This window comes from Asparagus officinalis, chromosome 8, assembly GCF_001876935.1.
Source record: "Asparagus officinalis chromosome 8, Aspof.V1, whole genome shotgun sequence".
Lineage (NCBI taxonomy): Eukaryota > Viridiplantae > Streptophyta > Magnoliopsida > Asparagales > Asparagaceae > Asparagus > Asparagus officinalis.
The window spans coordinates 80,421,087-80,448,028 of NC_033801.1; the positions used below are offsets into that span (position 1 = coordinate 80,421,087).

Below are 26,942 nucleotides of genomic sequence, written 5' to 3' on the forward strand. Positions count from 1 at the left end.
ATTATGCAAAAAACCCATCGTAAGTCGACTTAACAGATACCATAAGTCGACTTGGCAGAGAGAAAAACAGCAACTGGGGCACACTTCGTAAGTCGACTTATCAGGCCTGATAAGTCAACTTGGCAGAGCGAAAAAACATAACTCCAGTGCAGATCGTAAGTCGACTTGTGCACACTAACAAGTCGACTTACCATAAGTCGACTTAGCCATGTGCATGAGTCGACTTATGCCAGAAAATCTGGTTTTTCTGATTTCTCCACAAAAACATCTTATTTATTTTCTTAATAATTTCAAGTATTTGTTTAGTCTCTTGATAATTCTAAGGTCTTTTTTCTGGATGTCACAGCAATCACATATGATCAGACCTTCATGGTACCCTGCAGTGACTTACTTGGGAGATCAGAAGCAGGAGCTAGTGCAGAATTTCACCATCGTCGGATGTATTGTGGGTTGCTTGATCATTTTAGGGTGCATTTTCTATTGCCTTCTAAAACGACGTCTCCAGATGCAGGCAGCACATGCAGCTTTGGCATCACCATCACCACGCGGGCTAGATCGCCAGCAGATCGAGATGTTCGAGGTATCTCCTTATGTACCTGCAACAGGGATAGCTACAGAGTTGGAGGAGTGCCCCATCTGTCAGGAGCAGTATGAGCCGGGCGAGCTGCGTCGTATCTTGACCTGTGGGCACTACTATCACATGGAGTGCGTTGATGTGTGGCTGTCCTCCCGCCGGACATGCCCAGAATGTCGTAGGGAGTACCTATAGTTTTATAGTTCTTTAGCTAGGTATGTGTGTTGGTATTGCGTAATCTAGAGAGTACTAAGATGGTATACATTTCTTTGATTTTTTGTTGGTTTGAATACGTGGGTATACTAATGAAATATTATATAGTTTTTCTGTTTAATGTAAAAAAAAAAAGAATTAATAAATCTCTTGTTCTTTGGTATATATATTTTTTAATTACTCCAAAAGTGCAAACGGACCATAAATATCTACAAGCAATTGGTGCCGCTACCGTAAGATGTTATTAGTTAAGTGTTATTCTTTTTTAATTAAAAAATATTTAAGTGTTATTCAGTTCGGCATATTAAAAAGTACAGTGAGTATTCAGGTATCTAGAAAGCATAGAAAAGCACCTAACTAACTGTCTAGCAGGAGGCAACAAATATTTTCGTTGTACACAAAGTACAATGAGAAACATAATAAATAGGAAAAAGTTTACATAACAAAAACAACACTCTAACCAACACAATTCTATAACCGTTTGACAAAGGCTTAAGTGAGGGGTTAATGAGACTTAATCCCTTCTTACTCTGCCAAACACAAAAAATATATACAATGGTTAAAGTGAGTTAACCCTCCGTAATTTGCCAAACATAAAAAATATAGAAGGGTTAAGTTAACCTCTCTAGAGAGATTAAAATGAGTTAATCCCTCAAAATGAGGGATTTACTAATACTCCTATTTAGATGGAATAAGAGTTAACTCTTCTAATTATAAAGAGAATAGTCAAAATCATTGTTATTTCCAAATACTAAAACTGATCACAAATGCTAAAAAAAACTTATTTAACGGGTTAATAATTTAGTCATTCGGATTATCGAATGAGCTAAGTACATTAATCTTTCTATTTAACTCATCTTTCTTAACCCTTTGCCAAACGGGGAGTGTTCTACTCGGTGGCAAACATCACAATAATTTCTCCACGAAGCACACCACTTATATCCCATTACATAATACTATTCTTTTAGCTCATGCTCTCTTTTCTCCATCTTCTGATCTTACATCTATTTCCAAACTGTTGCTTCCAAAACGTGTTTACCTCTTCCAGTCTATGCAATATACTAACAAATAAATTCTATGCATTAGTAAATGTAACAAATAAAATGAGTATTTTATCTTATCTGCTAAAGGATCAAGTCACCTAAAACAGAAGCAACTTTTACGAGAAATTCCTTTACATAGTATCACATTTAAAGAAAATTAATTTTCTAATAAAAAGCAAGTTAAGAAATCCAAAAATGTGTTTACCTAATTTTTCATTGAACAAACCTAACCTAGATGACCTCAAAGTAATTGCATCGAGTCTAGCCCCGCAATAGAATTAAAAAAAGTAATATGAATAGTTAGAGAATTCAGAATGAATATACTCATAATTAAAGTTTTAGCAAATAAGACTTCATTTAATTTATTGAAGAGATTAAGATTGTAACGCCCCACCCCGGAATCCCTGAGTCGGTACGCTATTAGATCTGATGGACTGGCCTCACAAACCACCCATCCTAGAATTTCTCCAAGCCAAACACGCTTAACTTTGGAGTTTCTAAGAGTTGGGCTTATGAAAAGAAGATGCATCTTGTGTTGTGCCAAAAGCTGTGTCGAGAAACCAAACCAAACGCCAATCCAAGAGAGCCAAACGAACTAAATATCAATGCACAAACAAAACCCCAATTTTAACGTGGTTCGGCAAATTACCTACGTCCACGGGGCAAGAAGGGGATGGGGTTTTCACTAATAGAAAAAGAGTACAAACTGAGATTACAAATCACTCGAAGGAACAAACTAATCTCACCAACAAGCTCTTAATCTCTCCAAACAAAACCCTAAACAAATAGCTCAGAAAATACTTCTTTTCTGTGCTCCAAATATCCCCAATTTTTCTTCTCCTAAATTCTCTCTTCCAATTGTTCCATATATATAGAAATCCTAAAATCATAAACAAACTAGGAATTATAAACCAAAAGCCAAATCAAATTAGGAATCCTAATAACCTATTACCAAAATAGATTAGGAATCCTAATAACCTCATGTTACCAAAATAGATTAAGAATCCTAATAGATTAGGAATACTGCTATTCAACAATTCTCCACCTCGGCGAAGTTTTTCCAAAACTGAGCCGACACCGATCAAACCAAATGTCTCACTTGTTGCGTCCAGTAAGAAGTGAAACGATCCACAACAACGGACTCAATCCACAATAAGTCGAGACCCAAACGGGAGTGCGAACACTCACCCAAATGTCGGTATCTACTCACCAAATCGGCTGCATCAAAACTGACTGTCAACGTATCCTCTTGCCCAAGGAATCAAGTCTTCACGTAGTTCACCTAAACGGCCTCCAAAGACCCTCAAACAAATAGAAAAGTCTACAACTCTTCTCCAATATCGCCAACGGATCTACAACTGATAGCGACCCCAAACTGATACAAATCAAACACCTCAATTTGAGGTGAACCAATGGCCGTATCCAAATCATGTCCACCAGCTGCAACCGAATCCAAAAACAATCCATCATCTGCATCCGAAATCAAATGATCCCTAACATATGTAACCTCAGCTGGAATCCCAAATGACGCAGTATGATCTGGAGTATGTAGAATAAGTTCCACCCAACGTGAAGTAGCATCACCCTCCACTTGCTGCGATATCCAAACGACCTGATCAACACTCTCTACCTGCTGAGAGTCAAAAGTGATATTCCTGCTCAGAACAGAATCAGAAGCTCCCAAACAATAATCAAATGAGCCTCCGAATCCCAAACGTGTAATCGGATCAAATCTCACATCCTTGATGTGACCAAATATTGGGTAATCAAATATCCGACGCCGACCAAAATCTGAAGCAGCTCCACCAGATCCAATAACTCCTAATGCAGCAGTCGATGACCTATAACTAAGATGACCCAAATATGTCGAAGCTCCATAACCAATGCTCGACAACCAATGCCGATCCTCCTCCAGAAAGGAACGACCCATCGAAACTGTAATCTCATCTCGTCGCCCCAAAGTCTCCACACCAATGAAGTATCTCCTATTGCCGTGAGCTCGGCACAAACGCAAGAAAGGACCCCTACCAAATCTAGAATAACGAGTTACCTTTCTGCCAATACACTTCTTCCAATTGTTGTTGACTTCTAGGATTTTACACCAACGGGAACTGGTCGCGACCCAATAATACCTAGAATAATCACCAACTGCGAAAACTACAAAACGATTACCTCCTAATGATGCCTCCTTGGAAGGCCCCCAAATGCCTAACTGAACACCTCCTAAAAGACCCCTCGCTCGATGGATAGGAGTGCCAAAATCCATCTTGGTCTAGCTCATCCCAATGTGCTCAAAGGGCTTCCATCTGCAGGTCAAAACACTCCTCAACAACCTATGCACGGCATCACCAATCAAATATCCCAGCACCAAACAACGCCACAATCTAGTCAAATGCAATGAAGTCGTCAGAGCTCTATCAATCACCGTGCTCCCAAGCAAATAGTATAAGTTACTTGTTTGCGTCGAAAATTGTTGTATTCATTACGGTATTCATTACAACTTCGATCGTTACAATGAAAACAAAAAAAAGATTGTCTTTTTATAAGACTTTTACACAATGAAAACAAAAGTTTACAACTCTCGTCAAAACAAACGCAGAGATCGTTTATCGGTCTTCTGCTTGCGTGGGATCTTTGCATGTGCCGGGGTTTATCCGTGGACGACCTTAGATCTGGATCCGGTTGATGGAAAATTCGGCAGAGTTTCGCCTTCGCCGAGGAAGTATTTGATTTGAAGCGCTGAAATCGACCAAGCGAAATCATGGCTCTTCTCGAGATTAAGACCAAGCCTAATCTCAAGGGACGGACGGGAACGGGCGTCGGATCTCTCGAACTCTCCTTCTTTATGCCGAAGAACTCGCCAAGATCTGTCAACCCTCGCTGAAATTCGTGCTCCTTTGACTCCACAATCCGGTAGCACCTCCTCGTCTTGATAATTAATCGCCCCTGCTGAAAGGAGGACCCGAGCTCGTATTTATAAGCTTCAGAAGCGGTTATTTGGATGAGAACAAGTGATTTGGCTCTATCTTCAGTTAACAACAGCCTAACCACGTTTGGGGATGATATCAGGTCAGTTAGAAACCCCTGGAACCAACAAATCTCAAGAAAAACCATCCAAAACCGAACCGGGACGAAACAGTGCGCGCAGGACAAGTCTGACCCGCGCTTGCGCGGGTCGGCGCGATCCGACCCGCGCGAGCGCGGGTCGGACTTGGCCGACCCGCGCCACCGCGGGTCGGCCATGACCGACCCGCGCGGGCGCGGGTCGGCTTGGTCCGACCCGCGTCGCCGCGGGTCGGACTTGGCCGTCCCGCGCCGCCGCGGGTCGGCCTTGGCCGACCCGCGTGGGCGCACGTGCACGAACTGATTGTCACGCGCGTGTTGATCGACGCGCATGAACTGATTAATGCGCACGTGTTGATTGACGCATGCGAGCTGATTGGCGCGCATGAGCTGACTGTCGAGCGTGTAGGTCACTTGATTCGCCGTTTTGCTTCAGGCGCTTGTCGGCGTCAGATAATCCTCTTAGACTCGGATAACGATGTTCGTCGTCTTCTCTCTGTCTCAAGCTGTGTACGGACACCTATAGGCATTTTTAGACGCCTACATTACTCTTTCTGATACCCTTCATTACAATCATGGACCCAAATGTAACCTTCAAGCGTGCATCCGCCAAGGTCACCCTATAGTCTGCTACCTCCAAAGCTCCAAGTGAAATGATGTTCTTCTTTAACTGAGGAACGAACCTCACTCCAATCAACTCACGAATCACCCTGTCACTCATCCTGATCCGAACGGTACTGATACCACCAATAGAGCATTTGTGATCATTCCTCATGAGCACGAAATCCCCTCTTGCCAACTCCTGAAAGCTGGAGAACCAATCCCTCCTAGGGCAAATATGGTATGTAACGCTCGAATCCAACATCCACTCTGTAGAGTAGGCAACACAAACTGACGGCAGTACAGATAATGAGTAGCCCGGAGAATCCGAATCTGAATCGTTGTCACTAGCCTTAATAACATTCACATCTGAAGCCTGAATAGCTTTCCCCTTATTCTTCCCGGCTTGATCATTCAACTTTGGGCATTCAGCTTTCCAATGTCCATCTCCTTTACAAAAAGCCCACTGATTCCTACGAATTCCATGATGTGCTCCTCTAGAATGTGACATTCTACCTCGGTTTGGACCCTTTGCTCTTGCAACCAATGCCCCGCTACCGCTCAATAGAAGTCTCCTTGTCCTTCTTCCTGAGTTGGTAATTCACTAATGCAGCGGTGACCTCACTATATGAAAGAGATGCCTTCCCATTAATAAGAGTAAGGACAAACGTCTCATATTCCTCGTCGGGCAAGGATCTCAACAATAGCAACGCCTTATCCTCATCTTCAACAATGACATCTACATTCGTCAAATCTGCAAGAAGCTTCGTGTAGTGGTTCATGTGATCACTAATGGATGTCCTCTTCTTCAATTGGAAGCGATAAAGCCTCCTCTTCAAATGCAAGCGGTTTGCAACACTCTTTGTCAAGTACTTGCTCTCTAGGACCTCCCAAATCTTCTTCGCAGAAGTCTCATTCATCACATTATATTTTAAATCTTGAGTGAGACAAGACCTAATCAAACCACACGCTATCTGATTCATCTTTTTCCAAACCTTCTCATCAATGTCGTCCGATTTCCCTTCCAACTCCAACGTATCTTTCAAATTCTTCGCATTGAGCGTATCTAAGACTTCGCATCGCCAAAGTCCAAAATTGTTAGTGCCATTGAACTTCTCCACGTCAATCTTCATCGAGTGGATACTCAAACTTTGGACAGTCTTCACACCTGAAGAACTACCCTGAACTCCCTCTTTCTCGGCCATAATCCTCAACACACCAATAACCAATGCGGAAACAAACGAAGAATAGATCAAAAACTGAGAAAAGAAAGAAGCTTTACTGAAAAATCCCACCTTTCTCACCAACCGAAACCCTAACGAGCTTCCCAAATCGATCTACTCCTCCAAATAGCCCAAGCGTAGCCGAGCTCTGATACCAAATTGTTGTGCCAAAAGCTGTGTCGAGGAACCAAACAAAACACCAATCCAAGAGAGCCAAACGAACTAAATATCAATACACAAACAAAACACCAATTTTAACGTGGTTCGGCAAATTGCCTACGTCCACGGGGCAAGAAGGGGATGGGGTTTTCACTAATAGAGAAAGAGTACAAACTGAGATTACAAATCACTCGAAGGAACAAACTAATCTCACCAACAAGCTCTTAATCTCTCCAAACAAAACCCTAAACAAATAGCTCAGAAAATACATCTTTTCTGTGCTCCAAATATCCCCAATTTTTCTTCTCCTAAATTATCTCTTCCAATTGTTCCATATATATAGAAATCCTAAAATCATAAACATACTAGAAATTCAAAACCAAAAGCCAAATCAAATTAGGAATCCTAATAACCTATTACCAAAATAGATTAGGAATCCTAATAACCTATTACCAAAATAGATTAGGAATCCTAATAACCTCATGTTACCAAAATAGATTAAGAATCCTAATAGATTAGGAATACTGCTATCTAACATCTTGGTGGTATGAGTATTCCAATCAAATCTATCAATACTAATCACATCACCCTCTCAATGATTGGGGTATTTTACAAAGATTATCCCCACACAGCTACAAATCTACCCGAGAAATCAAAATTCGCTGCAATTTTAAAAAAACCTAGCTTATAAGAGATTAAATAGGGAATTTGAGTTGCGATATCTCGAAAGTTGAATAGTAGTACATATTGTAAAAGAAGCGCGTGCATGCAATTCCAAGTATGTGGGCAACTCATATCTTAAAGCACCAAGAAAAATTATGATCTTAATTTGTTCGAGTTACAAGTAGAGAGAGAAAATCATACCTCTTCGACTATGAAGAGATAGGATGGAAGTGGAGTTGATTCCGGTGAGAAATATTTCAAATTGACTAATATTAGAACTCCTAAAATTAGGACAAAAAATAATTAAGAGCCTTGCAGTAAAAGATCCGTCTGTAAATTGAGAACCCTTAACATTAAGTCAGCGTTTACTTCATAATGGTAGTGGGACTAGGACAAGAGGTGGGATTAAGGTTGTCTAGGATTGGGACCAACTATTCCATCCCATGTTTACTTCGCCTAATCCCAATCCCACCTTTCGTCCTAATCTCACCACCATTTTAAGGTAAACGGACTTGATATTCCTAGGACTCAAAACTTCTCTTACATTATATTACTTTTTTAACTGATCGATCAAAATTTCAATTTTGTCAATTGCTAATAGTTTTATAATTTTTTTCCTTTTCTAAATACAGGACTAAACCTTATGTTACGCACAAGTTTCTAAACTTGCATTGCTATGAAAAAAAGTTGGAATAATTTACTATGTACGTATAACTGAAGAAGTTAACTGAAGAGAACAATAAGCTACAAAAGGAAGTTGTGGAGCTAAGAGCATTGAAATTAGAATTACCTCATCTTCAAATCAATGTACTTATTAAACATCACTAGTGCTTGATATTATGGAAATGGCTCGATTACAAGTATTCAAGCAGCAATTTACTTACCTTTATCTATGAAAAAAATTTCATTGAAGCCATTGAATCTACAACACAGAATCATAAATATATATGAGCTATAGGTACAATTATTTTCCAACATCAAGAAAAGAATTGTAAAAAAACGAATACTTAAAACATGAGATGCGTAAGATTGTAGCATTCACATGTACGCAAAATACAACACACTTTTACAATTGATAGTAACCATCAAGTAATTGACATCAAGAAAAAAAAAATACTAGACAACGAAGTAAAAACACTAGTACATAAAGCATTAAAGCCAATAATCTGCATATAACACAATACACCGTGTTTCGACACAGCATAGCTTAAACAAAACAAAGATCACAAACAAACTGTACATGAAGACACTGTCACGCGTCTTTGTGGAAGCGTGCTCGCACACCAAACGAGTCGTAAGTATGAGAGAAGATATACCAAACCAAACAAGAGCACAATCCAACCAAATAACGACAAACCAATCGTGAACACAGAGATATACGTGGTTCGACAATTTGCCTACGTCCACGGGGAAAGGATGGGGAGATTCCACTAAATCAAGAATAGTACAACGGGTTACAATCTCACAAAATCACACAAATAAACCCTCAACCAAATCTCTCAACTTGCTCACAATATCTCACACTTGTCAAAAGACTGCTAATTCTCTGCTTAAAACTCTCTCTCTACCCTAGAAATAACGTTTTCCCATTTATATCAAAACAGAAACCAAACATAATCCAAACAGGAAACCAACATGTGCAAAATACCCGTCGTAAGTCGACTTATCAGGCCTGATAAGTCGACTTGACAGAGTGTGAAACCAACAACTGGAGAACAAATCGTAAGTCGACTTATCAGGCCTGATAAGTCGACTTTACAGAGCGCGAAACCAACAACTCCAGAGCACAACGTAAGTCGACTCATGCACAGACACAAGTTGACTTACCATAAGTCGATTTATGCCTGTGCATGAGTCGACTTACGACACCAAAATTGCTTTCTCTGAGTTTTCTCCACAATTCTCTATCTCGGCAAAGTTTTCACAAAACTGAGCTGACACCAATACCAAGCAAAATGTCCCACTTTTTGCGTCCAGTACGAAGTGAAATAAATCCACGACAACGAACTCAATCCATAACAAGTCGAGAACCCAAATGAGAATATGAATAATCTCCAAATGTCGGTATCCACACATCAAACCGGCTGCATCAAATTGACTGCTTACGAAACCCCTCTCCCAAGGGATCAAACCGCTCGTAGTTCATCTAAATAGCCGTCAACGGCCTCAACAATCACGAATGTGCAACAAGTTTTGACAATAATCAAACTTGTTGCTTGGAACCACCTTAGTGAGCATATCCTCCAGATTATCCTTCGTATAGACCTTCACAATCTCCACATCGTAATCTTCAAGAACATTCCGAATGAAGTGATAACGAACGTCAATGTGCTTCGTCCTCGCATGAAAAACCTGATTCTTCGCTAAATAAATAGCACTCATGCTATCACAATAAATAGTGACGGACCGCTACGATATACCAAGTTCCTCCAAAAGTCCTCGAAGCCAAATAGCCTCATTCACAGCCTCTGTAATTGCCATATAATCTACCTCGATCGTCGACAAATCCACCTTTTAGACTATAAGCTACATCTCCAACACACCGGTGCACGGGTCAAAGTGAACACATACCCCGTTGTAGACCGACGCTTATCCAAATCACCAGCATAATTCGAATTAACATAGCCAATGTACAGCTGCCCACCTCTAGTGTCACGCTCGAAAACTACGCCAATATTGAGAGTACCTCTAATGTATCCTAAAATCCATCTCACGACGTTCCAATGACCCACACCTGGATCATGCATGTATCTCGAAACCATGCTCACCGCCTGTGACAAATCTGGTCTCGTACAAACCATCACGTATATCAAGCTCCCAACTACGTTCGCATATGGAGTCTTTGACATCAACTTTTGATCAACTGTCTTCGGTCAAATGTCAGCTGAAAGCTTGAAATGGGCTCCCAAAGGTACACTGACTGGCTTCGTATCTATGCTCACATGAAATCACTGTAGAACCTTCTTTAAATAAGCCACCTGTGTCAAACAAATTCTGCCCTTCTCTTTATCTCAGTCGATCTCCATCCCCAAAATGCGCTTTGCTTCTCCCAAATCCTTCATCTCAAACTCCTTTGAAAGCTGTAACTTTAACTCATCTATAGCGGACCTATAACTAGAAGCAATCAACATGTCATCGACATAAAGCAATAAATAAATGTACGCATCTCCCTTCAACTTGTGATAGTACATGCAAGGGTCAAACTGGCTCCGAATGTATGAATGGCCATCATAAAACCGTCGAATCGATTATACCACTGTCGAGGAGATTTCTTCAAACCGTATAGCGATTTTTTCAACCTACAAACCAATTTTTCCTTCCCCTACAGCCCGAAATCCCAATGATTGAGTCATATATATCTCTTCATCAAGATCACCATAAAGAAATGTTGTCTTCACATCCAACTGATCAAAATTCAAACCATACTGTGCCACCAAAGCTAACAATATCCGAATCGATGAATACTTTACCACTGGAGAGAAAACCTGAATATAATCAATACATTCCTCCTATGCATAGCACTTCGCAACCAATCTAGCTTTGAACCTCACTGGATTGCCTTCAATGCCCTCCTTCTTCATGTATACCCACTTGCAACCAATCGCCTTCCGCCCTCTTAGAAACTCGACAAGCTCCCATGTGTCATTCCTATGAAGAGACTCCATCTCCTCCTACATAGCTGCCTACCAAAAATCAACCTCTGAACTTTGCTCGGCCTCTCTGAATGTAGTGGGCACCAACTCATCGACACTCTCCACCGAAAGTGCATACACAACTATTGTGTCGGTATATCGTGTTGGCCTCCATATGTCTCTCCTCTGTCTCCGAACTGTAATGAAATCTTGAACCTAAGCCGTCAGTCCCTGATCCTGCACATTTGTACTCATATCCTCATCGTTGTTGTCGTGCTCGCTTGGCGTTACCTCAGTCGACACTCTAATGAATACAGTATCATCTGGACAATATGGAACTGCAACGATCTCCACCACCTGTGATATCTCCTCCGTCGGATCGCTCTTCACCTGATGAGAGTTGGGAAGCTTCAAGATAGAAGCTTCATCGAATGTGACGTCCCTACTCAGCACAATCTTCCTATCAACTGGATCCCAAAATTTGTATCCCTTGACACCACGCTTGAATCATACAAATATGGCCTTTCTAGCCCGAGGTTTTAGTTTATCTATTTTCACATGATAATATGCAGGGTACCCAAATACCTTGAGCTGGTCATAGTCATGTGCTAGCTCTCCCGACCATATCTCCATAGGGGTCTTCCCCTCAATCGCAGATGAATGTAGCCTACTAATGAGGTGGTTCACATATAAAAGTGCTACAGCCTAAAAAATCTTCTCTAAACCACTCTGCGACAATAAACATTGGACCTTCTCCAGCAAAGACCGATTCATCCTCTCTGCCACCCCATTCTGCTGTGGTGTATGACTAACTATGAAGTGCCTCTCTATACTCTCGTCTCGACATAGCTGCTAAAAGGAGTCTGAAGTATACTCGCCGCCGTTGTCGGATCGCAACGTATTGATCTTTCTCCCAGTCTGCAGTTCTAACTTCTTCTTTCACTCCACAAATAAATCTAGGAATTCATTTTTATGTTTCATGATGTACACTTAATAACGCCTAAAATAGTCATCAACAATTATGACGAACCAATATCGACCACCAAGTGATGTCGTCTTGGTGAGACCCTAAACATCCGTGTGTATGTAGTCTAAGATACCCATCGTCCTATGAATGATTGTCCCGAACTTCATCTTCGTTTATTTGCCAAGAACACACTGCTCACAGAATTCAACATTTCCACTCTTTGCTCCCTTCAATAGCCTCTGCTTGCACAGCGCCTGCAGTGTCTTCTCTCCTGTGTGCCCTAACCTGTAATGTCAAAGTCTGCTTATGTCCGCCTCTGAAATAGCTGAAGCCACCAAAGATCCCTTAGTAACCTTTATTACAGCATTCTCAAATGTCACCTTGAATCCCTTCGCCTCCAAAGCTCCAACTGAAATAATATTCTTCTTCAGTTAATGAACGAATCTTACTTCATTCAATTTCTGAACTACTCCATCGTGCATCCGACTCCGCACGGTACTTATCCCACAAATACCACAGAATTGATCATTTACCATGACAACACCCTCATCGAGTCTTTCAAAAGATACAAACTAATCTCGCCTAGGAGTCACATCATAAGTAGCGTCGGAATCTAGCATCCAAACCGATGCATCCACATAATTCACCTCCGGAGTAATCAGTTGAGAAAAACACGAATCGTCAGAATCATCACCACTCGCGACGTTCACCTCATTGGCCTTTGGGCCCTTCTTCTTGCCATTCTCCTTCTCCTTGATCTTTGGACAGTCTCTCTTCCAATATCATTGCTCCTTGCAAAATGCACACTGATTCTTCAATAATTTGGTGACGACCTCTAGACTTTGACCTATTCTTATTACCAACTTTTGGATATGGGCTTCTACCTCTCGTCGACAAGACTTCTCCTAAAGTACTAGCGCGGGAAGTTTTTTTATCCTTCCTCCTCAAACCATAGTTCGTCAAAGTGTTAGTAACTTCACTGTAGGTGATGGAAGATCGCCCGTTCAACAAAGTGAGCACAAATGTATCATACTCCTCATCTGGTAATGATCTCAACAAAATAATCGCATTGTACTCATTCGATATCTTCTCATCCACATTCGCCAAGTCCGAGTTGTTCACATGTGTCGCAAGCAAGGTGCCTCTAGACATCTGAAATCTGAAGAGTCATTAAAGCAAGTATAAACAGTTCTCAACACTCTTCGTAAAATATTTGTTGTTGAGAATTTCTCACATCTTCATTGTAAACGTCACTCCAATCACATCATACTTCAACTCCTATTCTAAATAGGACCTGATCACCTCGCAAGCGTTTTTATTCATCTTTTCTCATATCGCCTCTTCATATTTTGGTGGCTTCTCATGGACCATGATAGTCTCCTCTAAATTCTGAGCATTGAGCGTATCATGAACATCGCTTGTCCACAAACCAAAATTGATATTACCGTTATATTTCACCACACTGATCTTGGTGTTCTAAAACCCAACTTGAACTGTACCCGCAATCACCTTGCTGCTTTCACCAACTTCTTCTCCTATACTCACAAACTCCAAATTGTAGAGAAAAATTCAAACTTGATAGAATTTAGAAGTTACCCAACTGAACCCTAGAACGGATTCCAAATAGATCTCCTAAACACACAAGGAAAACGAAATCTTCAACGGCAACCCCAAACACTATCTCCACCGAAGCCTAAAACTCCAAGAACCAACCTTCCACGACGAATCTTTCTCCACCTAATGCCAAAACCCTAGATCTCAAATCTGAACTCTGATACCACTTGTCGCGCGCTTTTGCGAAAGCGTGCTTGCACACCAAATGAGTCGTAAGCACGAGAGAAGATATACCAAACCAAGCAAGAGCACAATCCAAGCAAATAATGACAAACCAATCGCAAATACAGAGATATACGTGGTTCGGCAATTTGCCTACGTCCACGGGGAGAGGATGGGGAGCTTCCATTAAATCAAAGAGAGTACAAAGGGTTACAATCTCACAAAATCACACAAATAAACCCTCAACCAAATCTCTCAACTTGCTCATAATATCTCCCTCTCACACTTGTCAAAAGACTGCTAATTCTTTGCTTAAAACGCTCTCTCTACCCTAGAAAAACGTGTTCCTATTTATATCAAAACAGAAACCAAACAGAATCCAAACAGGAAACTAACATGTGCAAAATATCCGTCGTAAGTCGAGTTATCAGGCTTGATAAGTCGACTTGGTAGAGTATGAAACCAGGAACTAGAGAACAGATCGTAAGTCGATTTATCAGGCCTGATAAGTCGACTTGACAGAGCGCGAAACCAACAACTCCAGAGAAGAACGTAAGTCGACTCATGCACAGACACAAGTCGACTTATGCCTATGCATGAGTCGACTTATGACACCAAAATTGCTTTTTCTGAGTTTTCTCCACAGACACAACCTAAATAACAATCACGAAAATAAAAGATAGAAGAATGCAACTATGAACTTTTCTCAGTACTTATCACCGGTATAGAAAATCATCACTGCATCAAAAAGTAAACCACATAGGATAACTACCAAAACTTCATTAAAAAACTCCAATCAAGTATAGCAAATGATGTGTAGGAGGCAAGTCATATCTTACAAAGTCTCCTCGTCTTAGCTCTCCACCCAAAAACATTCTCACAAATTCCTCCTTTCTCTCGACCTTTTTCAAAAACATTGTCAAGCCTCTAGAACAGGTAAACCTTCTTGAAAAGCTGCAGACCATCAATATCAAGTTATGCAATTATAATGTGACTAAATTGTTAAATTATTTGTTATTGATTATGCAGGCTCTAGGTAGTACGCGGTACTTTTTGAAGAGGCCAACAACAGAGGAGGCAAGCTTTTAGCAATAGCAAACAAGGATATCACAGAAGATTTGCATGAATGAGGATTCAAACTCTTGCTTCAAGAAGGCAGACAATCAATCTTTATGAAATTTGAATGTGATTTTATTAAATTAAAAACTGAAGAAAACAACCTTCCCTAATTTTATCATTGTATTTCTTTTGAGGAATTTTACCTCAAAAGTTGTCTTGTCAATAATGCTCTTAATACATGTATAATTGTTGGAAATTTCATTCAATTTTATTTAGCTGGCTGAGCATGAGAGCAACAAAAAAGTTTCAATAGGAATGCATGGATGTTGCTTGTGTTGAAAAGTTGAGCAGCCACTGTATGTACAGTAACCACTAATCGTTACAGTAACCACCTACCGCAAACACGCTAAATGTTACTGTAACAAACACCGTGCAACAGTGCTCTTCTATCACAAACTCACCTATAAAAAGTTCTCCCTGACGTTAAGTTCTGATCATTCCAGAAACAACTTAGAGAGAGTTTCTCCTTATAAAAGAGAGATTGTCACTCCTAAGTTTTTCCTCATCGTGCATTCTTCTATCATTGCTCATGGTTTTTAACTCAAATTTATTTAAGGGGTTTTCCACATAAATCTATGTATTCTTTTTATCTCTACTATTTCTTGAGATCCTGCTCTATTAGCCCCTTTGTTTGTCCCAACAAATGGTATCAGAGTCTGGCTTAGGGTGTGTGTATCTACTTATCGTATGCTATGTGGCTGCCACCAAAGATGGATCATTCATATCAAAAAATAAGTTAGATTATCATTTACCTTTTGGAGACGACGAGTACTATTTATGAGTATGGTACTGTTTATAAATACGATACTATTCACAAGTACAATACTATTCACAAATACGGTTACTGTTCACAAATATAGTTACTATTTATGTGAAATTGTAGAAAAATTATTGTTCATAGTAGAAGCAATAGCGGCAAAGTTCAAGATCGAGAAATTCAATGTGAGTAATTTCTCACTATGGAAGTTGAGGATAAAGGCTTTCTTGAGAAAAGATAATTACCTAGCAACCATCGATGCAAGGCCAGATGATATCACAGATGATGATAAGTGGAACGAGATAGACGAAAATGCTATTGCAAATCTCCATCTGGCATTAGCAGTTGGGGTGCTGTCAAGCTTAGAGGAGAAGAAGACAATAAAGGAGATCTAGGATACTCTAACAAAGCTATATGAGGTAAAATCTCTACACAACAAAATCTTTTTAAAAAAGAGACTTTACAATCTGAGGATGACAGAATTTACATCAATGACCGACCATATCAACACTCTAAACACACTATTCTCCCAACTCACAATGTTGTGGCATGCAATCAGTATAAATGAACGTGCAGAACTTTTATTTCAGAGTCTAACCGACTCGTATGATCAGCTCATCATCAACCTAACAAATAACGTCCTCATGGATAATCTAGTCTTCAACGATGTTACAGCCACTATTCTGGAGAAAGAAAATCGGCGCAAGAACAAAGAAGACAGGCAGGCAAGTTGGCAACAAGCGGAGGCCTTATCGGTGACGAGAGGAAGATCAACGAAACGTGGCTCCAGTGGGAGTCATACTCATGGTAGATCACAATCAAAATGTAAGAACATCAAATACTACAACAATGGCAAAAAAGGGCATGTGAAATTGGAGTGTTGACACAATAAGAAGAGTGATGATAAAAAGTTTTCAGAGCCGTCAACATCTCAAGGATACGTTGTGAGTACATCAGATGATGGTGAAATTTTATATAGTGGAGCAACCACTGTTGATGAAGGTAAAAAGAGGTTTGCTGATGTTTAGCTTCTAGATTCAACAACCTCCTGGCACATGACCTCCCGGAAAGAATGGTTTCACAAGTATGAACCTATCTCAGGAGGATCTGTATTTATAGGCAAAATCATTACTTAGAGATTTCTGGTATTGACACTATCAAAATCAAAATGTTTGATGGTATAATACACATCATTCATGATGTGCAATATGTGAAGGGCTTGAAGAAAAATCTATTGTCTTTAGGACAATTAGATGAGCTCGGGTGTAAGACCCATATAGAAAATGGGGTTATGAAGATTGTTAAAGGGACACTTGTTATGATAAAAGGAGAAAAGATAGCTGTAAATCTATACATGCTCAAGCGAGGGACCCTGTAGGAAGCTGATTCATGTGTGGCATCAACTAGTCATGGAGAAGAATAAGCCATGATGTGGCATCGCAAACTAGGCCACATGTCAGAACGAGGCTTGAAAATTCTCTCCGATCAGAAGTTGCTTCCTGGACTTAATTCAGTAGCTCTTCCATTCTGCGAGCATTGTGTTACAAGTAAGCCGTATCGGTTGAAGTTCAACACATCAAGCTCTAAAAACAAGGCTATTCTCGAACCGGTTTACTCTGATGTATGGCAAGCACCAGTTACATTCATGAGAGAAGCAAAGTACTTTGTCTTCTTTATTGATGATTACTCCAGGAGATGTTGGGTGTATCCTATCAAGAAGAAGGCAGATGTTTTCTTAATCTTTAAAGGCAACAAAGCGCGAGTTGAGTTTGAATTTGAAAAGAAGATCAATTGTTTAAAATAAAATAATGGAGGAGAATACACAGATGGTGAATTTATTATATTCTGCAAGCAAGAAAGCATCAAAAGACAATTTAGTACAGCATATACTCCTTAACAAAATGGAGTGACGAAGCGGATAAATAGAATTCTATTGGAAAGAACAAGAGCAATGTTGGCAACTACAAATCTAGATAAAGTCGTTTTGGCGGAAGCAGTAAAAATCACCTGTTATGTAGTGAATCAATCTCCATTAGTTGCAATATAGTTAAAGACTCCAATGGAGATGTGGACCGGCAAGCTAGCTGATTATTTCAACCTTCATATATTTGGAAGTCCATTGTACATAATGTACAACGCCCAAAAAATTACAAAACTGGATTTAAAATCCTAAAAATGCATATTCTTAGTATATGCTGATTGAGTAAAGAGGTATCGCTTGTGGGATCCCACTACCCGCAAGTAGGGGTGTTAAACCGTATCCGTATCCGAGGAAATATCTGTAACTGTATCTGTTAGGATACGGATATGGTTACTCAAATCTATAACCGATAGAATATGGTTTTGTAGTGAAATATCTGTATCTGTATTCGAAAATATCTAAATACATAGTGGTTATACTCTTACGATAGTTTCAATTCTTAGATTATGAATTTATGGTTAATTTTGATGATTAAGATGTCTAATCTTACATTTTCAATCATAATGAACATATTAACGAACTCTTATCACATGACTATATTTTTCTGAATACTATCTAGTTTTTTCATATCTTTTTTGTATCTGCATGGATATCCGTTTATATATCCGCATCTATATCCGAAACCGTATCCGATTTTGGTGGATATGGATATGAATTTTTCTTACCGACATATATTCGTATCTGTATCCGTATCCGAGATGGATAAGCGGACATAGATATGGTAAGTGCCATATCCGAGCCGTATCCGCTCCGTTAACACCCCTACCCACAAGGTTATCATCAGTAGAGATCTTATCATTGTAGAGAACCAACTACAAAGTGAAGATAAAGAAAGCAGTTCAAGGAATGACTCAGAAACTGTAGCTGTTCAGATAGAAAATGATCCAAAATTTTCTGATGCAATGCCGAAGCATGATGTACAAGAACCTGTTGAGTCCGAGGCTCCAGAAGTTCGAAGGTCAACTGGTGAGTGAAGACCACTGTTTGGGTTGAAAGTTGCATTTTTCATTGTCATTGAATCTATTACAACTTAAGTCGTTATACTAAATCTAACAAAAGTAAAAGTTAATCTTTTTATAAGATCTTCTTACACAATGAAAAAAATAAAAGATTACAACTTTCTTCAAATAACACAGAACAGTCGTTTATCGCCTGTTGTTTGCGTGGGATCTTTGCATGTGTCGGGGACGTCAATATCCGTGGACCATCACGGATCAGATCCGACGGATTGGACTGAAAAGTTTGTGCTCTTGATTCACAAAGAAAACAATTACAGAAGTGATAATCTCGACCAAGTGAGATTACAACTCTTCTCGGGATGAAAACCAAATTTTGATCCGGAGGAATGGGGGAACGGGGCATCAGATCCTTCGAATGACACCTTCTTTATGTCGGAGTTCGAGGATCGAGCTAGCCCTTCTCTGAAATTCGTGCTCCTTGCTCTGCAATTCGATAGCACCTCGCCGTTTTCGTCAAAATTTTCAATCTGGAGAATGGGGACCCTAGGCTTGTATTTATAGGGCTTTAGAAGCTTTGTTTTCGGATAAGAACGACCGATTCTCTCTTATCTTTAGTTAAATCACGTTCAAATCAGTTGAGAGGCAGTTGGAATGCAATCAAAAGTGAAAAACCATTTAAAAACAGCTGCTGGGAGTGCCTGGGTGCGGACGCCGGCCTAGCGTGCTGCTGAAGCACCTAGCTGAGGCCGGCCTGGGCTAGCTAGACCTGGCTGAGCCAGCTCGCCACAATGGCCGACGCCATGCTAGCCTACCTTGGCCCAGGTCGAGCCAGCATTGGTCTCGGCTCGACCTGCCGAATCAACCTGGCCTGGTCGAGCCTTTTTGATGCGGCTCGGCCGCCAGGGGCTTTTCCGGGCTTTCGGGTTGGTTTTGTTCTGCCGTTTTCCGCATTTCATCATTCTGTTGACTCGTTTGTTTCACCGATTCACTTCATGTGTTTCGTTGCTTTGTCGCCACATCGCCTGATGACTCGACGTTCGATGGCTCGTCGCTACGTCGTCTAACGGTTTGCGACTTTGTTGTTCCGACGGCTCGTCGCCACGTCACCTGACGATTCAACGGCTCGTCACCACATCGTTTGACGTTTCGTCGCCTCGAGCTGTGTTCGATAACCTATAGGCAATTTTTGACACCTACAGATACCCCCTCCAAAATGTTTCAGTTGTATTCTTTTATAGAGGATGCTGGAATACTTTGGATATGATAGGCCCATCTATCAATTTCTGATCTAAAGAATGGGGGCCTTATGCTTGTATTTATAGGGCTTCAGAAGCTTTGTTTTCGGATAAGAACGACCGATTCTCTTTTATATTTAGTTAAATTACGTTCGAATCAGTTGAGAGGCGGTTGGAATGCAATAAAAACTGAAAAACCAACAAAAAAATCAGCTCCAAGACTACTTCGGCGTGCGACAGCCTAGCCTGGGGCTGGCTCGGCTTGGCTCGGCCCTTGGCCGAGCCAGGCTGGCCTAACTCGGCCCTCGCCGAGCCAGATTGGTCTCTGTCTCGGCCCTGGCAAGCCAACATGCGCCTGGCCGAGCCCATTTTGATGCGGCTCGGCCGCCAGGGGCTTTTCCGAGCTTGCAGGTTGGTTTTGTTCCATTGTTTTGCGCATTTCATCGTTTCGTTGACTCGTTTGTTTCGCTGATTCGCTTCATGCATTCTGTTGCTTTGTCGCCATGTCGCTTGATGACTCGACGTTCGATGGCTCGTCGCCACGTCGTCTGACGGTTCGTCGTCTCGAGCTATGTTCGGGAACCTATAGGCAATTTTTGATGCTTACAACCACCAACTTGGCACTCAGAGTATATTACGGAGAGTAATGTGGCATACTGTCTTCTAACAGAGGATCAAGAGCCATCAACTTTTCATGAAGCTATAAATAGCACAGATACACCCGTTGTGGATGACAGAAATGCAGGAAGAAATTGAAGCTCTCCATAAGAATAAGACTTGGTACTTGTGTCGCTACCATAAAGAAGAAAGACCATTGTAAATAAATGAGTCTATAAGATCAAGCGAAATGGCGATGATCAAGTGAAGTGATATCGTGCTAGATTGGTGGTAAAAGGATATGCTCAAAAAGAAGGTATTGATTTTAATAAAATATTTTCTCATGTAGTTCCACTTACAACAGTACGAATAGTCCTGGCTATGAGCGCTATATTTGACTTACATCTAGAGTAGCTAGATGTAAAAATAACATTTCTTCATGGAGATATTGAAGAAGAAATTTACATCCTCTAACCAGTAGGTTTTGAAGAAAAAGAAAAAAAGAACTTAGTTTGCAGATTGAATAAATCTTTGTATGGTCTAAAGCAGACGCCGAGGTGTTGGTACAAGAGATTTGATTCATTCTCCATGAGCCTTGAATACAACAGACTAAATTCAAACCTTTGTGCATATTTCAAGAGATTTGGTGAAAATAACTTTGTTGTCTTATTGTTGTATGTTGACGTCATGTTGGTGCAGCCCTTAACAAAGATCGTATCAAAGAATTAAAGGCATAGTTGGCTAGAGAATTTGAAATGAAAGATTCAGAATATGCAAATAAGATTCTAGGGATGCAAATTTACCGAGACAAAATTAATAGGAAGATTTGGTTTTCTTAGAAGAATTATTTGAAGAAAATCTTACGGCGCTTTAACATGCATGATTGTAAGTCAATTTCTACCCCACTTCTTGTTAATTATAAGTTATCCTCTAGTATGAGTCCTAACAGTGAAGAAGAGAGGATGAAGATGTCTCGAGTATCGTATGCATCAGCAGTGAGAAATTTAATGTTTGCTATTATTTGTACAAGACTAGATATTGTCATACTGACCAGAAAATAGTGGGAAACATGTAGAGAAGACCCAACATTTATATTCCTGCAGTCGCCTCTTTATATCAAAGAATCCCTGCCCTTTCCATCTGCCATTCTCCATCAATTGTAGGAAAGGAATGGAATGATCTACAACACTCGGCGCTGACATCATATCTGAACAGTGGAGAACTAGCTAAGCCATAAGATAAGCATAAGGAAACTCCACCTTAGCAACAGGGTTCTGAGTCATTGGTTTATCATCTCTCTGTGTAAAAACACTTATCATGTGCCGAAGTCCACGATGAATATCGGCAACCATTGCCGAAAGAAGGGACAAATTCTTCTTATACGTAAGTTGAACTATCAGATAAAGTATTTCGATCGGCAAGGTAGCATTAGACTGGTAGGGTACCACGCATTTATTTAGCCAGAGTGCAAGATATCCGGCTAAGAGAGTCATAGGCTGAATCGGCTTTACTGCCTGCCATAGATAAGTTTCAAACTTCGTTCCTGTAGGAAACTTGCCCTCAACACCAGCAATAGTATAAGATTGAGCATTGGATTTCTTAATCAGCTCATTAAACTCTAAGGGAGTTAACGACATCAACTCACAGATTGCTTCACCATAATTGATATCCAAATATTTAAACAAGTAGTCTGCGAACTGTTTCAAGCTTACCTGCGGATGCGTCCTCTTTGCCAATGGGTCAGCACATGCTAAGGCTATGTAATAATGACAAGTGAGATCCCATAGAGTATTATAACGATCGGGCATTTTCACCTCTAGCTGATCCAACTCCCGATTGAAAGGAAAGTATTTCTGGTATGGCATGTCCCCCATCGGCAGGCCAGAGATCTTGTGCATCTCATGAAGAGCCAACCCTAGCTCTAAGTGTTTGGTCAAGAAAGTGTTCGAATCTGGATTGTTAAGCTCCAATAACACAAGGAAATGGTAGCCACTGATCTGCAAACCATACATCCTAGCACGAACAGCCTCATATATACCGCTGGCTTTCAGCTCCTCACTCCATCGGTTGATAACATAATTGGTCATACGACTCCACCAAAGCTTGTCCGAGGAGTGAATCCAACCATAACATTAATGATTTGATGGAGGCATCTCTCGTCCCAACCTTGTGAGACGGTTCTTCAAAGTGTTGGCAACCGCAAACAATTCACCCCGTGGCGGTTCATTCAATCCCAACACCCCGGGATGTAGTCCAGTAATGTGATTCCTATGACTCGAACTCAGAGTCGCATGATGAGTTATATATCCGCAATGGACGTGATAATGCTCCTCTGTCAGGCTCTATGACATCTCCCGTGTCATAACCTAACACCGTAATTCGGTCAATGAACGATGACGAAGAATTGAAGGGAGATATAGAGGGCCTCCATCATCTTTATGTAACTACCGCTCAGTTGGGATGGATACAGTAGCTGGGTCTTCAGCAGAGTTACCAAATAAATAATATGGCTTCCTCAAATGCTAAGTAGAAATAGGATCCGGCACAAAGGGCGCGTCAGTAATTAACTATCGTAAAAGTTGATGATTCCCCTTTTGTATTAGCTGATAGAGTCCCTCAGGCACACCTGGAGCAAACTAAAGGGTAATCGGGATCGGTGTGGAGTCATCGGATGTGGCGTAACACTCTCCTCTATGGCCTTCTACTGCCCGAGTCGAGAAGGTATCGGAAGAAAATTTGACTGAAAGGAATAAGACGTAAGTACGGTCTTGTAAAACTATAAGATAGAGTCGTTGTCCCATACTTGGCGAGACGATTCCAACTGTATCACACGCACTAGGGAGAATTTATATCATCGCACAAATAACATGATAATATGCTTCATCCCACGAAGTACAATACAACATAGAATCACCCCTCATTGCCTTAAGACACATTTTGACCAAGCAAAACACGTCTTTTAAAGCGTTCACCCTCACGAAGGAGAATGTCGGCTTTTCCCAATTGCCTCACCAAGGAGAACAAAATGGAGATACAGTGTGCAACATATTAATCATAAATTCACGAACAAAAGTAGTAAAAACTTACCTGGCGATAATACTGCGTGAAATAATCCGTCATCATCTTAAGACGCATTTTGACCAAGCAAAACGCATCTTTTAAAGCGTTCACCCTCACGATGAAGGATGACGGCTCTTCCCAATTGCCTCACTAAGGAGAACAAAGAGGGGATGCAATATGCAATATACAATATAATATGCTAATGTTGAATTCACAAGCAAGATGGTAAAAATTTTACCTTCAAATAAAGAAGGTTCAACCTCACGAGACTGAGTGGTAGACCGGCTTCTTGAAATACGTGATCTCTTCGGCGACATGGCTAGTCTGTAATCTGTAATAAAATCAGCGGATCAGAAGCAATTATGAATTCAAGGACCCGAAATAAAAAGTAAAATTATGAATCTTAACCAAAATCCTACGGTGAAGGTCTAATTAAACCTACGGGATTCATATGAGCCAATGATGGGTTTGATTTTCATCCAAACCCCTCGTAATCAAATTTTGGCCAAAATACCCAAAATACCCCAAAACCCACATAAATTCTTTCGGCCATAGATTCAAGTTCAAGTTTGACTACAATGAAGGATGGAAACCACATCAAACCCCATTTTCAAATTTTCGGCCATATTTGCGTTTAAACCCCCTTCTCAAATTTTCAGCCATATTTGCATTTAAACCCCCAAATATTCGGCCAACTTTTACAAATAAACCCATCCAAAAAAAAATTGGCCATTTTGCAAATAAACCCCCAAAATTTCAGCCCGCTTTTTCACAATAAACCCCCTAAAATATTGGCTTTTTTTGCAATAAAACCCCTCCAAAATTCAGCCTTTACTCACCCCATCCTCAAAGTTCAAAGTTTTTCATCATAACCCATCAATTTCATGCTAAAAAATTCGGCCATCATACAAACCCCTTACAAAAGTTTCAATCTTTCCCCAAAACCAAGATCAAGCATTCAAATTACTCACTTTGACCAAATTCAAGCACAAGAAAAAGGGGAGAAGAGAAGCTTACCCAAGTTCCAAGCTTGAAGAAGGAATTCCAACCCAAAGAGATGAACCCAAAAAAACAAACCCTAGCCTTGGGTTCGGCCAAGATCAAGGAGATAGAGAGGAGAGGTTTGGAGATCTTCTTTATGGAGGTTTGGGGGAGAGTTTCAGTAGAGGAAGGATTCTCAAAGTTTGGGGAAGACTTTGGGGGAAGAGAGGAGGAGGTTATGAGGAAAGGGGAGAAGGGGGGAACCGGTTCTCTTTTGAGGAGAAAGAGAACCGGTCGCAAAGAGAGAAAAAAAAAAGAAAAAAAAAAGGGAATAGAGCCGAACCGGACCGGTCTAAATCGACTCACACTAGTTCTAAACCGGATTTTGGGGAGTTTTATCCAACCCGAACCAGCCTATGAACGGCACCACGAAGCGGCCTTGAATCAAGCCTTTGAACCGCTCTTGAACGCAAGGCCTGAACCAAGCCTCAAATTAGTCTTCAATCAAGTTTTGAACCGATCCTGAATCGGTTCATCAAGTTGACTCCTTGTTTTTCTCTTCCCTCTCGCATGTTAGGGAAAGGCTCGGTATTTCCGCAATGGGGTTTTGGCCCATTATCAGCTCACCCATTCCGATGTATTTGAAACTCGTATGCACACTCCGATGAGTACATGAGTATAAATTGATTCTCCCCGCTCCAATTCCTTAAGAGCCTAAACTGAGTGAACTCCAGTTGACGTATGAGTATAAACCATGTCAACCCCGGTCAACGTCACTACAACAGACAGGTCTTTTAGCGACTAACTTTTTTGCGAGAAAATTATTTTCCTCAACAAATATCACTTTCAACGAGGAAAATATTGTTTCCTCGATAAATATCAGTAGGTCTTTTACGAGGAATATATTTTCCTCACATTAGACTACCTTCTACGATAAAAAGTTTAGTTCCTCACTAAAGATGATCATGATTTGGTCTCCTAACTAGTTATTTTATTTGCGAGGAAATATGAGATTTTGGTGATGAACTTTTTTATCGTGAAATGCACATTTAACGAGGAAATAATTATTTCATCGTTGTTCTTTTGGCGGAAAATAGAGAAAAACCCACCAAATGTAACAACGACAAAGTATGATTTCCTCGCTGAAGATCCATAATCTGCGAGGAAACGGTAGGAACCATTTCCTCATCAAAAGAATCAATTAGCGAGGAAATAATAGTTTCCTCATTATTAGTTTGGCGGGACAAAAAAACCCGCTAATTTCAATGGTGACAAATTTAAGGCTTCCTCGCTAAAAGTTTTTTATTTTTACGAGGAATTGTTCATCGTTAAAATGAACCTATTAGCGAGGAAATTATAGTTTCCTCACTATTAATTTGGCGAAAAAATTTGCAACACTAACCAAATTCATTGACGACAAATTAAAGGTTTCCTCGCTAAAATTTTTGTTTTACGAGGAACTGTTTCCTCGTTAAAAAAATCAATTAGCGAGGAAATAATGGTTTCCTCATTATTAGTTTGGCGGAAAAATGTGCAAAGCCCGCCAATTTCAATAGCAACAAATTTAAGGCTTCCTCGCTAAAAGTTTTTGTTTTACGAGGAACCGTTTTGTCGTCAAAAAGAACCTATTAGCGAGGAAATTATAGTTTCCTCACTATTAATTTGGCGAAAAAATTTGCAACACTAACCAAATTCATTGACGACAAATTAAAGGTTTCCTCGCTAAAATTTTTGTTTTACGAGGAACTGTTTCCTCGTTAAAAAAATCAATTAGCGAGGAAATAATGGTTTCCTCATTATTAGTTTGGCGGAAAAATGTGCAAAGCCCGCCAATTTCAATAGCAACAAATTTAAGGCTTCCTCGCTAAAAGTTTTTGTTTTACGAGGAACCGTTTTGTCGTCAAAAAGAACCTATTAGCGAGGAAATTATAGTTTCCTCATTATTAATTTGGCAGAAAAATGTGCAACACCCGCCAAATTCATTGACGACAAATTGAAGGTTTCCTCACTAATTTTTTTTTTGTTTTACGAGGAACCCTTTCCTCGTTAAAAGAATCAATTAGTAAGAAAATAATAGTTTACTCATTATTAGTTTGGCGGAAAAATGTGCAAAACCTGCCAAATTCAATGGCGACAAATTTAAGGCTTCCTCGCTAAAAGATTTTGTTTTGCGAGAAATTATTTCCTTATTAAAAAACCAATCAGTGAGGAAATAATAATATTCTCATTATTCGTTGGCGAAAAATTTGGTGGGAATTTGGGTAAAAAGTAGGCGGGTAATCAAAGAAAAGATCGGGCCTCTAATATCAATGGCCTAACAAATGTCCATATACAAGTCAA

At 40.3% G+C, this 26,942-nt stretch overlaps 1 protein-coding gene and 1 long non-coding RNA gene across 4 annotated transcripts; one reads left to right on the forward strand and one right to left on the reverse strand.

The window, feature by feature from the left end:
• On the forward strand, positions 338–769 carry LOC109821427 (RING-H2 finger protein ATL10-like). The gene has a single exon (XM_020387612.1). It carries the CDS (start codon positions 338–340, stop codon positions 767–769), a length of 432 nt encoding a protein of 143 aa, XP_020243201.1.
• Positions 8,445–24,875, reverse strand: LOC109819967. 3 transcript variants are annotated; one of them, XR_002241678.1, is made up of 4 exons: positions 24,639–24,875; positions 23,860–23,952; positions 14,753–14,867; positions 8,445–8,460 (listed from the first exon to the last, which is right to left on the reverse strand). It is a non-coding gene; the product is annotated as an uncharacterized LOC109819967 (long non-coding RNA). The 3 variants fall into 3 exon arrangements; XR_002241677.1 differs by lacking the exon at positions 8,445–8,460 and adding an exon at positions 14,145–14,651; XR_002241676.1 differs by lacking the exon at positions 8,445–8,460 and having other exon boundaries at positions 14,655–14,867; positions 24,639–24,873.